Source organism: Pipistrellus hanaki (genome assembly GCF_964339955.1).
Source record: "Pipistrellus hanaki genome assembly, chromosome: 11".
Classification (NCBI taxonomy): domain Eukaryota; kingdom Metazoa; phylum Chordata; class Mammalia; order Chiroptera; family Vespertilionidae; genus Pipistrellus; species Pipistrellus hanaki.
The window spans coordinates 26,519,053-26,530,255 of NC_140513.1; the positions used below are offsets into that span (position 1 = coordinate 26,519,053).

The 11,203-nt window shown below is 48.1% G+C and overlaps 1 protein-coding gene across 2 annotated transcripts; it reads left to right on the plus strand.

Annotated features, from left to right (window-relative positions):
• The first annotated feature begins 4,231 nt into the window (after positions 1-4,231).
• On the plus strand, positions 4,232-11,175 carry FANCG (FA complementation group G). 2 transcript variants are annotated; one of them, XM_084898818.1, is made up of 14 exons: positions 4,234-4,739; positions 4,951-5,041; positions 5,971-6,102; positions 6,356-6,564; positions 7,421-7,556; positions 7,677-7,807; positions 7,908-8,054; positions 8,180-8,331; positions 8,864-8,930; positions 9,179-9,468; positions 9,628-9,674; positions 9,869-10,027; positions 10,450-10,573; positions 10,730-11,174. In XM_084898818.1, the coding sequence occupies exons 1-14, from the start codon at positions 4,644-4,646 to the stop codon at positions 10,836-10,838; spliced, it is 1,890 nt and encodes a 629-aa protein (XP_084754944.1). In that variant the 5' UTR covers positions 4,234-4,643; the 3' UTR covers positions 10,839-11,174. The 2 variants fall into 2 exon arrangements, with proteins under 2 accessions (XP_084754945.1, XP_084754944.1); XM_084898819.1 differs by lacking the exon at positions 5,971-6,102 and having other exon boundaries at positions 4,232-4,739; positions 10,730-11,175.
• The last annotated feature ends 28 nt before the right edge of the window (positions 11,176-11,203 follow it).

Sequence of the window (11,203 nt, forward strand, 5' to 3'; positions counted from 1 at the left end):
ATTCAAGTTGGTTTTTACTGTGCTTAATAGTTATTTTCTAGGAAAAAAAGAAATGCTCTCACGTGGAACTCAAAAAAAAAAAAAAAGAGTGAGGAACAGGCTCTGAGGAGAAGGGTCAGACCTGGGGTTTGAGGTTTCTGAGTACTCAGGACAGGATGAGATAAAACCACTGAAAGAAGAATGGATGTTAAAATTGTGGGGTGACATCTACCTTTACCTCACAAGGGAAGAAGAGAAACTGAGTGGCAGTGTTTGTGCAGTAAAGGCATTCACTGCTGTGGTAGCTAAAAGAAGAGTCCTACTTATTAATGGCCAGCAGTCCTTAGTGCTATAAAGGTCAAATAGGAAGATGATGAAAGTGTGTACTGTTGCGCGCAATTAGAGGATAGGACATTAGATCCCGGCAGGGATAGAGTTAATAACGCCAGGGGAGAAGTTAGGTCCCAACTAGCCTATAAGATGAATTGGAAAAAGTCCCTCGTTCTGGTGGACACAACTCCCAGGCATCATTTAGTGAGCAGGGGAAGGACTTTAGGTACATCCGCCTCCTGCTTTTTCTTTGTAGGGAGCCCCCACCCTGGAGCCTAAAGATAATCTGGTCTGCCAACCACTGTTTCCACTTCACTCGAAATATCTACAAGATTCTTTTAGAGAAAGACCTGTTAGCACATTGATTTATACTATTAAAAATTTGTATCCCTGCCTTTTACTTGACATCAAAGAGCCCATTCCACACCAATCCATTGTGTTTATTTTTTAAAAAGAGCTTTACAAAAAAACTAGATACTTTTTTCCTATTACCCTCCTTGCCTCCCCCCAACACCACCAGCCTTAGGTGACCACTATTCTGGACGTTTCATAAAAATGTATGACCTTTTGTGACTAGCTTCTTCCATTAAGCATAATATTTTCAAGATGCATCTATATAGTACCAATTTTCTCTTAAAATTCAGATAAAATTCACATAACATAAAATTAACTATTTAAAAGTACACAGCCTGGCCCTAGTCAGTTTGGCTCAGTAGATAGAGCGTCAGCTTGCGGACTGAAGGGTCCCAGGTTTGATTCAGTCAAGGACACTGGCCCGTGTTGGGGGCTCAATCCTCAGTAGGGAACATGCAGGAGGCAGCCAATCAGTGATTCTCATCATTGATGTTTCTATCTCTCCCTCTTGCTTCCTCTCTGAAATCAATAAAAATATATTGAAAAAAATAAAAGTGTACAATTCAGATCTTCCCTTAGGGAAAGGCAGGGGGTCTTATAGTAGCAGGCAGTTAATGACAGAACAAGGACAAGGAGCCAGGTACAGAAAGCCACCAGATGGAAAGCCCCAGGTGCCTAAGAGGACCTCCCCTAATATCATCCTTAAAACCCGTAGGATGGAGGACCCAGTGCACTCTCTCCCTCCCTGGAGCAAGCCCCTTGCTTTCCCTCCCACACCCTGCCCCAGGCAGGTTACCTGCTTCCACTCTCTCAAGCTCCACAGGCCCTTCATGTATATATCTGATTTCAGAGAAGAAGAGAAAAAATATCAATGATGAGAGAATTATTGATCACTGCCTCCCACATGCCCCACACTGGGGATTGAGCCCACAACCAGGGGAATTGACCTGGTTCAGAGGTGAGCCACGCAGGCCGAGTAGATCCTTGTTTTTTAATTGGCTTTTCTTTTTTTCTTTATTTCTTTTTTTTTTTTTTTAATATTTTATTGATTTTTTACAGAGAGGAAGGGAGGGAGATAGAGAGCCAGAAACATCGATGAGAGAGAAACATCGACTAGCTGCCTCCTGCACATCCCCCACCTGGGGATGTGCCCGCAGCCAACGTACATGCCCTTGACCGGAATCGAACCCGGGACCTTTCAGTCCGCAGACCGACGCTCTACCACTAAGCCAAACCGGTTTCGGCCTTTTTTTCTTTTTTTAATTGAACCCGCTGGACTGCCCGCGCCGCCTCCAGAATTGGTTTTTCTTTTTATCATTGAGTTATAAGCATTGCTTACATATTCTAGATATAAGTCCTTTATCACATATATGATTTGAAAATATCCATTCTGTGGGTCATCTTTTCATTTTCTTTTTAAAAATATTTTATTGATTTTTTTACAGAGAGGAAGGGAGAGGGATAGAGGGTTAGAAACATCAATCAGCTGCCTCCTGCACAACCCCTACTGGGGATGTGCCTGCAACCAAGGTACATGCCCTTGACTGGAATTGAACCTGGGACCTTTCAATTCGCAGGCTGATGCTCTATCCACTGAGCCAAACCAGTCAGGGCTCTTTTTATTTTCTTTCTTTTTTTAAAAAAATATTTTTTAAATTAAATTATTATCTGTGTACATATTTTAACATTGCCCCTCCTTTCTTTTTTTTATCATTTAATTTAATTTTTTTATTTTTTTATTAAGGTATTATATGTGTATATATCTTTCCATTGCCCCCCCCCCCAATGCCCATATATGCCCTCCCCCCCAGAATTTTTCGTACATTGGTTATTTTCATTTTCTTGACAGTGTCCTCTGAAGCACAAAATTTTTGAGTTTTGTTTGTTCATTTGTCTGAAGGAGACTGACAGCCTTACTTAGTTATACTGCTAAGTAATCTATTATATAGCACACAAAAATAAAATTTTTAAGATGTTCATTTGATGTTCTTTTGCCACGTTCTCTTCATATCATATGTAAGAAACTATTATCAAGTGCTACAATTTAGTTTTAGAAAATTTTCCTCACTTCCACAAATTCCCTGCCTTTGTTTACAATCAATCCCCAATCCCACTCTTTTTGTCCTTATAATTTATCTTTTCTGGACATTTCATATTAATGGAATGCAATATGTGGTCTTTTGGTTTGGCTTCTTTGCCTTAGAATAAGGTTGTGAGATTCATCCCTGTTGGTGCATTATCACTTTTTGCCCCTAGTTATTGCTGAGTCATATATTCCATTGCATAGCTATGATCTAATGGACATTTGGATTATATCCAGTTTTTAAAAGCTATTGTGAATGTGTTTTTAAAAACTGCTATAAGTGCCCTGGCTGAGGACTGAAGGGTCAGATTGCAGCATGTACTTTGGTTGAAGGTTCCATCCTGTCTGGGAGGCAACAATCGATGTGTCTCTCTTACAGAATCGATGTTTCTCTCTGTGTCTCTCTTCCTCCCTTCCACTCTGAAAATCAATGGGGAAAAAATATATCCTCAGTGAGGATTTACAACAACAAAATAAACTTCTATGAGCATTTGCATACAAGTCTTTTCATTTCTCTTAGGAGGATTTTGTTCATGTAAAAACATTCAAACCTGTACAGAATTTTTGTGAGTTTATTTGAGCCAAACTGTCAACAATTGCCAGGAAGCAGAATCTCAATGGATTAGGATAATGCGCTGGAGAATGGTGGTTTTTCACCTTGTTTTATTCTGAGTGGCCAGATTATTATGATCTCTGAACGCATAATAATCTGGCCACTCTGTATATCCTATATAATAAAAGGCTAATATGCAAATTGTCCCCTTAATGAGGAGTTTGACCAGCAGACCCGTGGACCAACGCCCATGTCCTCTCCCCCTGGCCAGGCTGGCCTGACCCCACCCATGCACAAATTCTAATATATATATAAATATACACCGAGTGGCCAGATTATTATGAATCATAATTATCTGGCCACTCGGTGTATATTTTGATTGATTTCAGAAAGGGAGGGAGGAAGGGAGGTAGAGAGAGAGAGATATCTATGATCTGAAAGAATCATTGATCAGTTGCCTCCTGCATGCCCCACACTGGGGATGGAGCCCACAACTCAGACCTTCTGGTTTACAGATAGAAGCTCAACCATTGAGCCATGCAGGCCAGGCTGTGGCTGAATTTTCTTGATGGTGTCTTTGTAACATAAGAGTTTTTTCATTTTAATGAAGTCCAACCTCCCATTTATGTGTGTTAATGGTCGCAGATGGTTTTTTGATTGTTGCATACAGGTGTTCAAGTCTCCCGGCTCCATTTGCTGGAAGGATTTGGGCCGGTACTATACCTGTGAGCAGCAGTGCAGGCTGTACAAACACAGGGCCAGGGCGCGCTGCCCGCAGTCAGACTGCAGGCGGTTGAGCCAGCGGTGACGAGAGTGTTGATGCTTCATGGTGAACAGAAAAAGGATGGCCCGGTTACCCAGGGCCTTGGTCTCCAGCCCGTTCCTTTTGGAGACGCTTTCTTCTCCGGCTTCTCTCGGCGGGACTACAATTCCCAGAATGCACCGCGCGGCCTGCCGTCCGCCGCGGGAGGGGAAACCGGCGAACCTGGAAGTGTGGCTGCGAGGGAAGCGCTCCCGCGGGCTCTGATTTCAATTTCGACTTCTTAAGGCCTCGGCGCGAGGGTCCAGCTGGTGGAACGGCGAGCGGTGGAACTCCTCTCTGAGACACGCCTCTGCCTTCCTCCCCGGCCTGTGGGGAATCGTTTATTTTTCGAGTTTCCCGCGGGGGAGTGTGCCTCCAAGACGACCAACAGCAGCTGAGAGTCTGGCCGGCCCGGCCAACTAGAGGCGGCGAGGGTGCGAGCCCGGCGCAGAGAGCGCGCGCGGCCCCGCCCCCGAGGGAGGGGGCTGCCGTGGGGATCGGCTTGCCCTTCCGCAGCCCCCTCCAGGTCTCCGGGCCCAGCCATGTCCCATCAGGCCCCTCTGGGCTCCTCAGGGCCACAAGCCAACTGCCTGGACCTGTGGAGGGAGAAGAACGACCAGCTAGTTCGACAGGCCAAGGTAACGTGGTTGCTTGGATCTCGCGTTGCAGCCCCAAAATACCAGAAAGAGTTTGCTTGTGGACTTAACCCCAGCCATTGGGGGGCGGGGGGCTGAGCTTGACTTCCTCCTAAAGCCAGAAATGACTGGAGAATGACATCCCTTGCCACTGCTGCGGGGGTAGAGGAAATAGCTTATTCTTAGTGACTCTACTATACCCCATGTTTGGCAGGTGGCTGAGGACTTGGGCCTGTCACCCAGGCGACAGAAGTTGGCTCAAGATGCGCTGGAAGGGCTCAGAGGACTCCTCCACAGTCTGCAGGGTAAGCAGGGTCCTCTCCAGGATGGTCAGTTCAAAACTCCCTTTACCCCTCTCCCCCAACACACACACACACACACACACACATCCACACACATCCACACACACACTCACTCCTGCCCCTCCACAGCCAGAGACCTCTTCATTTCTGGGATTGAGGCAATTATTCAGGATAGGGGGTGGGGTGGGGGTGGGGGGCTGTTCAAGGCACACACAGGGAGTGGATCTTCTTTGTACAAGCGAATCTCCTGGCCACACACACACACACACACACACTCACAACAGCATTTGAAGATGTGGTTCCCAGAATGGTTTAATCTGGAGAACTTTTTGCCCTTTCCAAACTCTGTCCAAAGAATTTTTCCTTTTTTAAAGAGTGCATTCTTTTTTTTTAAAATATATTTTATTTATTTTTCACAGAGAGGAACAGAGAGGGACAGAGAGTTAGAAACATCGATGAGAATCATCGATGAGCTGCCTCTTGCACACCCCCTACTGGGGATGTGCCCACAACCAAGGTACATGCCCCTGACTGGAATCGAACCCGGGACCCTTCAGTCCGCAGGCTCTATCCACTGAGCCAAACCAGTCCCAGCTTTTTTTTTTTTTTTTTTTTTTTTTTAATATATTTTATTGATTTTTTACAGAGAGGAAGGGAGAGAGATAGAGAGCTAGAAACGTCGATGAGAGAGAAACATCGACCAGTTGCCTCTTGCACACCCCCTACCAGGGATGTGCCCGCAACGAAGGTACACGCCCTTGACGGGAATCGAACCTGGGACCTTTCAGTCCGCAGAACAACGCTCTACCACTGAACCAAACCGGTTTCGGCTAAAGGGAGCATTCTTTATTGAGGCCATTTGGTTGAGGTGGGGTGTTTAGGGACTCTTTTATGAGGGGGACAGCCCGTGAGACCAGCATCTGTTGCTCTAGGACTCCCTGCAGCTGTTCTTGTTCTCCCCTTGGAACTGACGGTCATCTGCAACTTCATGACCCTGAGGGCCAGCCTGGCCCAGGGCTTCACTGAGGACCAGGCACGGGATATCCAAAGGGGCCTGGAGAGAGGTGAGGGCCAGAGAATGTCTCCCGGGCTCCTGCCAGCCTCAGTCTGAGTTTAAGTCCTTGCAAGGGGGGGTGGGAGGAGCAACATAATGTGCCACCTCTGTGAAAAGAGATGCCCTTTCCCCATCCTCCATGTGCTCCTCGGACCAGGAGCACCTTTGTGGTCTCTGGACTACTGTAACAAAGAGAAAGCCAGAGATGAGGTCCTATCTCAGCTGTGTGTGTGTGTGTGTGTGTGTGTGTGTGTACTCTGTAGTGCTGGAGACCCAGAAACAGGTGGGGCCCAAGCTAGAACGTGGGCTCGGGCTCAGGGGCCTGTGGAACTCCGTCCTCCATGCTGCCTCCCTTCCGCCGGAGCTGCTCCCTGCCCTGCACCACCTGGCTGGCCTGCAGGCCGCCCTTTGGCTGAGCACGGACCGTCTTGGGGACCTGACCCTGCTGCTGCAGACCCTGAATGGCAGCCAGGTAATTTGGGAAGTGACTTTTCCCTCCTCCCAGCTGTAGTAGGATCATTTTGTGCTGGAAAGGCTGCTGGGGTCTCTCAAGGAATCTTAGGTGACCTTGCTCTGGTTGGTTGCTCATTGGAGGATTTTAAAAGTAGCTTATGTGGCCGAAACCGGTTTGGCTTAGTGGATAGAGGGTCGGCCTGCGGACTGAAAGGTCCCAGGTTTGATTCCGGTTAAGGGCACATCCCCAGTGGGGGGTGTGCAAGAGGCAACTGATCGATGATTCTCTCTCATCGATGTTTCTAACTCTCTATTCCTCTCCCTTCCTCTCTGTAAAAAATCAATAAAAATATATTAATAAATAAATAGTAAAAGTAGCTTATGTCCTGCAAGATAGCTCAGTTGGAGCAGTATCCTGATGCACCAAGGTTGTGGGTTTATTCCTCAGTCAGGGCACATGCAAGAGTCAGCCAATAAATGCATAAATGGGCGGAAAAAACATATCGATGCTTCTCTCTCTTTCCCTTCCTCTTTTTCTAAAAAAGTCAATAAAAAACAAACCACACTTAATAATCTTGAGTGGTGGTAGGGTTCTCGTGTCCTTGCAGAAGTCACTTCCCAGTCTGTCTTTTCAGCAATAGCTCAAACATGGTCCTTGTCCTGTGTCCTCATGGGCTTATCCTGAGTGAGGAGGTTCTCTAGAGTGGATGGTCATTGGTTTTTCTTCCTCCTTTTATCCTTTCCCCACAGCTGTCTCTTAGAATTGGGGGGAACGGGGATCAGAAGGACCCTTGAATTCAAGGTCCAGCCAGGGTAGACTGAAACAGAAAGAGAAATAGTTATAGACGTGGGTCCTCTTTGTCCTTCTCTCCCAGAATGGGTCCTCTGAGGATCTGCTGCTCCATCTAAAAACTTGGAGCCCCCCAGCTAAGGAACCAGATGACCCACTGACCCTGCAGGATGCCCAAGGCTTGAGGGATGTTCTTCTGACAGCATTTGCCTACCGCCAAGGTCAGCAGTCTGACTCATTCCTTCCTCCCCATTCCCCATCTTAAGGGGTCTCTAGCCTCATGACTTTCCTATCATGTTCTATACATAAATCTATTTAACTCACACCCTGATGGCTCTCAGGCCTCCAGGAGCTGATCGCAGGAAACCTGCCCAGGGCACTGAGCAGCCTGCATGAAGCAGCCTCAGGTCTCTGCCCACGGGCTGTGCTGGTCCAGGTGTACACAGCGCTGGGGACCTGTCTCCGAAAGATGGTAAAGAAAGTGCTAGGGTGGTGTGGGGAAACCCTGGGTGTTGCGGACAGCTTTTTTCTTTGTGAGCGTGGCTGAGGCTTGCGTCTTCTCTCCCCTCTAGGGAAACCCACAGAGAGCTATGCTACACTTGATTACAGCCCTGAAGGGGGGATTAATCTGTGGTCCCCCGCTTCTGGAGGCCTCTAGGCTGTATCAGCAACTGGGGAACACAGCAGCAGAGCTGGAGAGTCTGGAGCTTCTGGTTGAGGTAAGGAGCCGTCCCAGTGGAGGATATGGGGCGTGCTGGGGTGCCTGTGTGAGGCATTTAGTCAAGCGGAAGGAAGCATGGCTCTGAAAGGTTATAGATATACTTTCTTATTCTGTCTCTTTTAGGCCCTGAGTGTCACTCCTAGCTCTGAAGCCCCCCGTTTTCTTATTGAGGTAGAGCTGCTACTCCCACAACCTGACCCTGCCTCCCCCCTCCGCTGTGGCACACTGAGCCAGGTCAAACACCTGCTAGCAAGCCGATGTCTGCAGGCGGGAAGGTGAGGTCCTGCCTTGCTCACTTCTCTCCACTTCTCTCCACAAGCTCCTCTCCCCACTTCTGCTACCTCTCTTTCTGTTCTTGTGAGTGAGAGGGATGGATGGATCAGTGGCAGGACCTAGGTCCCCACTCCTCAACATCCTGCCTTGCCACTGGACCTGAACTCTTCTCCCAGACACTAACCTGTATACTGTTATTATTTTTTTTTAATTTGTACAGGTTTATCTTTTTAAAATTCTTTATTGTTGAACGCTTTACATAGTCTCCTTTTTCCCCCATTGACCTCTCCCTGCGCACTCGCCTCCCCAGCATATGCCCCCACCCCTCTGCTGTCTGTGTACTAACCTGTATCTTTAAAACTCTGAAGTCTCCTCCCAAATCCATCGTGTAAGTAGGGTATATCCATACTTAGCCAAGGTTGGAGCCACAAGACCACCCACTCCCCAGGACCCTTGGGCATCCTTCCTTAGCTAGGAGTCCTTGGAGGTCCCTGCAAGGATCTAATGTGAGGCTCATGGGCTGTGACTCCTCAGGACAGAGGATGCTGCCGAGCATTACTTGGACCTACTGGCCCTGTTGTTGGATGGCTGGGAGCCAAAGGTGGGTATGTCTTCAAGGTTCTCTACAGTTGGGGTGGGGAAAGAGTTGGAGTCTCCTTTGGAATAGAGCAGGATTGCTGTTTTCTGTTTTTTTTCCTCTGCTGTTTTGTCTGTCAAGTCTAGGGAGTAAAGGGGCCAGATCAGTCAAGATTCCCAGAACAGGGGATCCAAGGCAGCAAGCAATGGGTGGTTTCCATCTGGTACCAGAGGTTGGGGGTGGTGCTCACTGCATCTTTCTCTCCACCCCAGTTTTCTCGACTCCCCTGCCCTCAAGGGCTGTGCATGCCTGAGATATTCTTGGAGGCAGCAGCAGCACTGATCCAGGCAGGCCAAGCTCAGGATGCTTTAACCGTATGTGAGGAGCTGCTGCGCCGTACATCATCTCTGCTTCCAAAAATGCCCTGGCTGTGGAAAGATGCCAGAAAAGGAACCAAGGAGTCACCACACTGCCCACCCTGGGTCTCTGCCGCCTACTTGCTTCAGGGACAAGCCTGGGTGCAACTAGGAGACCCGAAACAAGCAATTAGTGAATTTAGCCGGTGAGCCCAGGAAGCCAACCGGGTGGGGGGGGCCCTACGGGAAGTGTGGAGGGATGATTTTCTCATTGGGACCTGAATTGGTGAGCTCCATTCTTATCTATTCACCCCAGAGTTTCTGAGCTTGACTCCTCTTCACGCCTGTTCTATGTCCCACTTCAGGTGCCTTGAGCTGCTCTTCCGGTGCATACCTAAGGATAAAGAACAAGGTGATTTAGATTCAGTTTTCCTCTTCCCTCCTGGAAGTGGTGGTAGTGGATTTCAGTTCCCTCTACACGTGTCCCAGCCCAACAGGAGATGTAAGAGAAAGGGATTCCGGACACAAGAAGAGATGGAGGGGGCTTGGGGTTTAGTTAGTAACTTTGTGGCTGGTAACACACTTCTTGACTTTGGGGATCCCCAGGGCCTGCTTCCAACTGTGAACAGGGGTGGTGTATGTCAGACGAGGCATTACAACAGCTTCGGGCAGCTGCCCTGATGAGTCGTGGACTGGAATGGGTGGCCAGTGGCCAGGATACCAAAGCACTACAGGACTTCCTCCTCGGTGTGCAGGTGTGTCCAGGTATGTATATTTGCATGATGTCAGCTATGCATAGATGCACATGAGGGAGGTCCTGAGTGATGTTCCCAGATAGGAGGGGTGAATGGGATTGTGCTGTATATAACTAGGGATATACACAGACGTACACAGGACACACACAAGTGTGTATGAAATTCTCTAAGAGTTCCCCAGTCTTCCCAATGTCCTCAGACACAAAGGCAGTGATGGTGTCTGGAGTGTGTTGGGCAGGAGCAGAATTAGTTGAGCCCTTTATCCTGGCCAGGCAGTGCTTAGGGGTAGGAATGATTGGGAATAATCTCATGTTTAGTATGTGACTGTAGGCAAGACAGTTTCCTGCTTTATGCCTCAGTTTTGCCTTTTATAAAATGATGCCTAAGACTGGGTCACGTTCTAAGATTCTGTCTTCTGGGGTGGGACCACAGGAAATGGAGATGCTTCACTTCACCTGCTTCAGACTCTGAGGAGACTGGATCGGAGGGATGAGGCCACTGCTCTTTGGCGGAAGCTGGAGGCCCAAACTAAGTTGCCACAGGAGAACGCTACATGGTGAGGTTGAGGCCTGCTGGCTTGGGTGTAGGAGCAGCTGGTATCCTGGAATCCTTGGGCCTATTGGGGTGTGGGGTGGTGAATGAAAGGGAGGGAGTGTCTGCCCAACCTTCTGCCTACACTTTTCTCTTAGACATCACCCTTTTTGCTCTACAGGTCTCTCCCCCTGTACCTTGAAACCTGTTTGAGCTGGATTCGTCCTCCTGACCATGAAACCCTTCTTGAAGATTTTCGGACATCTCTGCTGGAGCCTTGTAACCAGTAGTTGCCAAGTTTAGAAGAATCTGAGCTGCGGTCCTAGTGGGCCATCTTTCTGTGGGGAGGGCTTTCTGCTTTACCCTTCTTGGGGAATGTGTTTGGAGCTGACCATTCCCATATAAGTCCAGCTTTTGAAAGGTTGGTGATATTCCTGAAAAAAATTTTGACCTAGTTATTGCCATCTGGTTCCAGAGATGCCCCTCCCCCCAACAAGGCATTGACTTTGCTCAAAGCACCTTTTCCCCTGTTTCCCCTTTGCTTGTGTTGAGTAAAATCTCATATCTATCTCTTGTCTGCCTGTTACATATACTACATACACAGCTGTCTGGTTCACTTGAGTGCTGGTTGTTTAAGGTGCCATCTCCCAACATC

What these genes read in the sequence shown, in the direction of transcription:
- FANCG (XM_084898818.1), top strand. Translation starts at nt 4,644, where the DNA reads ATGTCCCATCAGGCCCCTCTGGGCTCCTCAGGGCCACAAGCCAACTGC. An exon ending in AGCTAGTTCGACAGGCCAAG is followed by an intron (nt 4,740 to 4,950) that starts GTAACGTGGTTG and finishes CATGTTTGGCAG; the next exon opens with GTGGCTGAGGACTTGGGCCT. An exon ending in CGGTGTGCAGGTGTGTCCAG is followed by an intron (nt 10,028 to 10,449) that starts GTATGTATATTT and finishes GTGGGACCACAG; the next exon opens with GAAATGGAGATGCTTCACTT.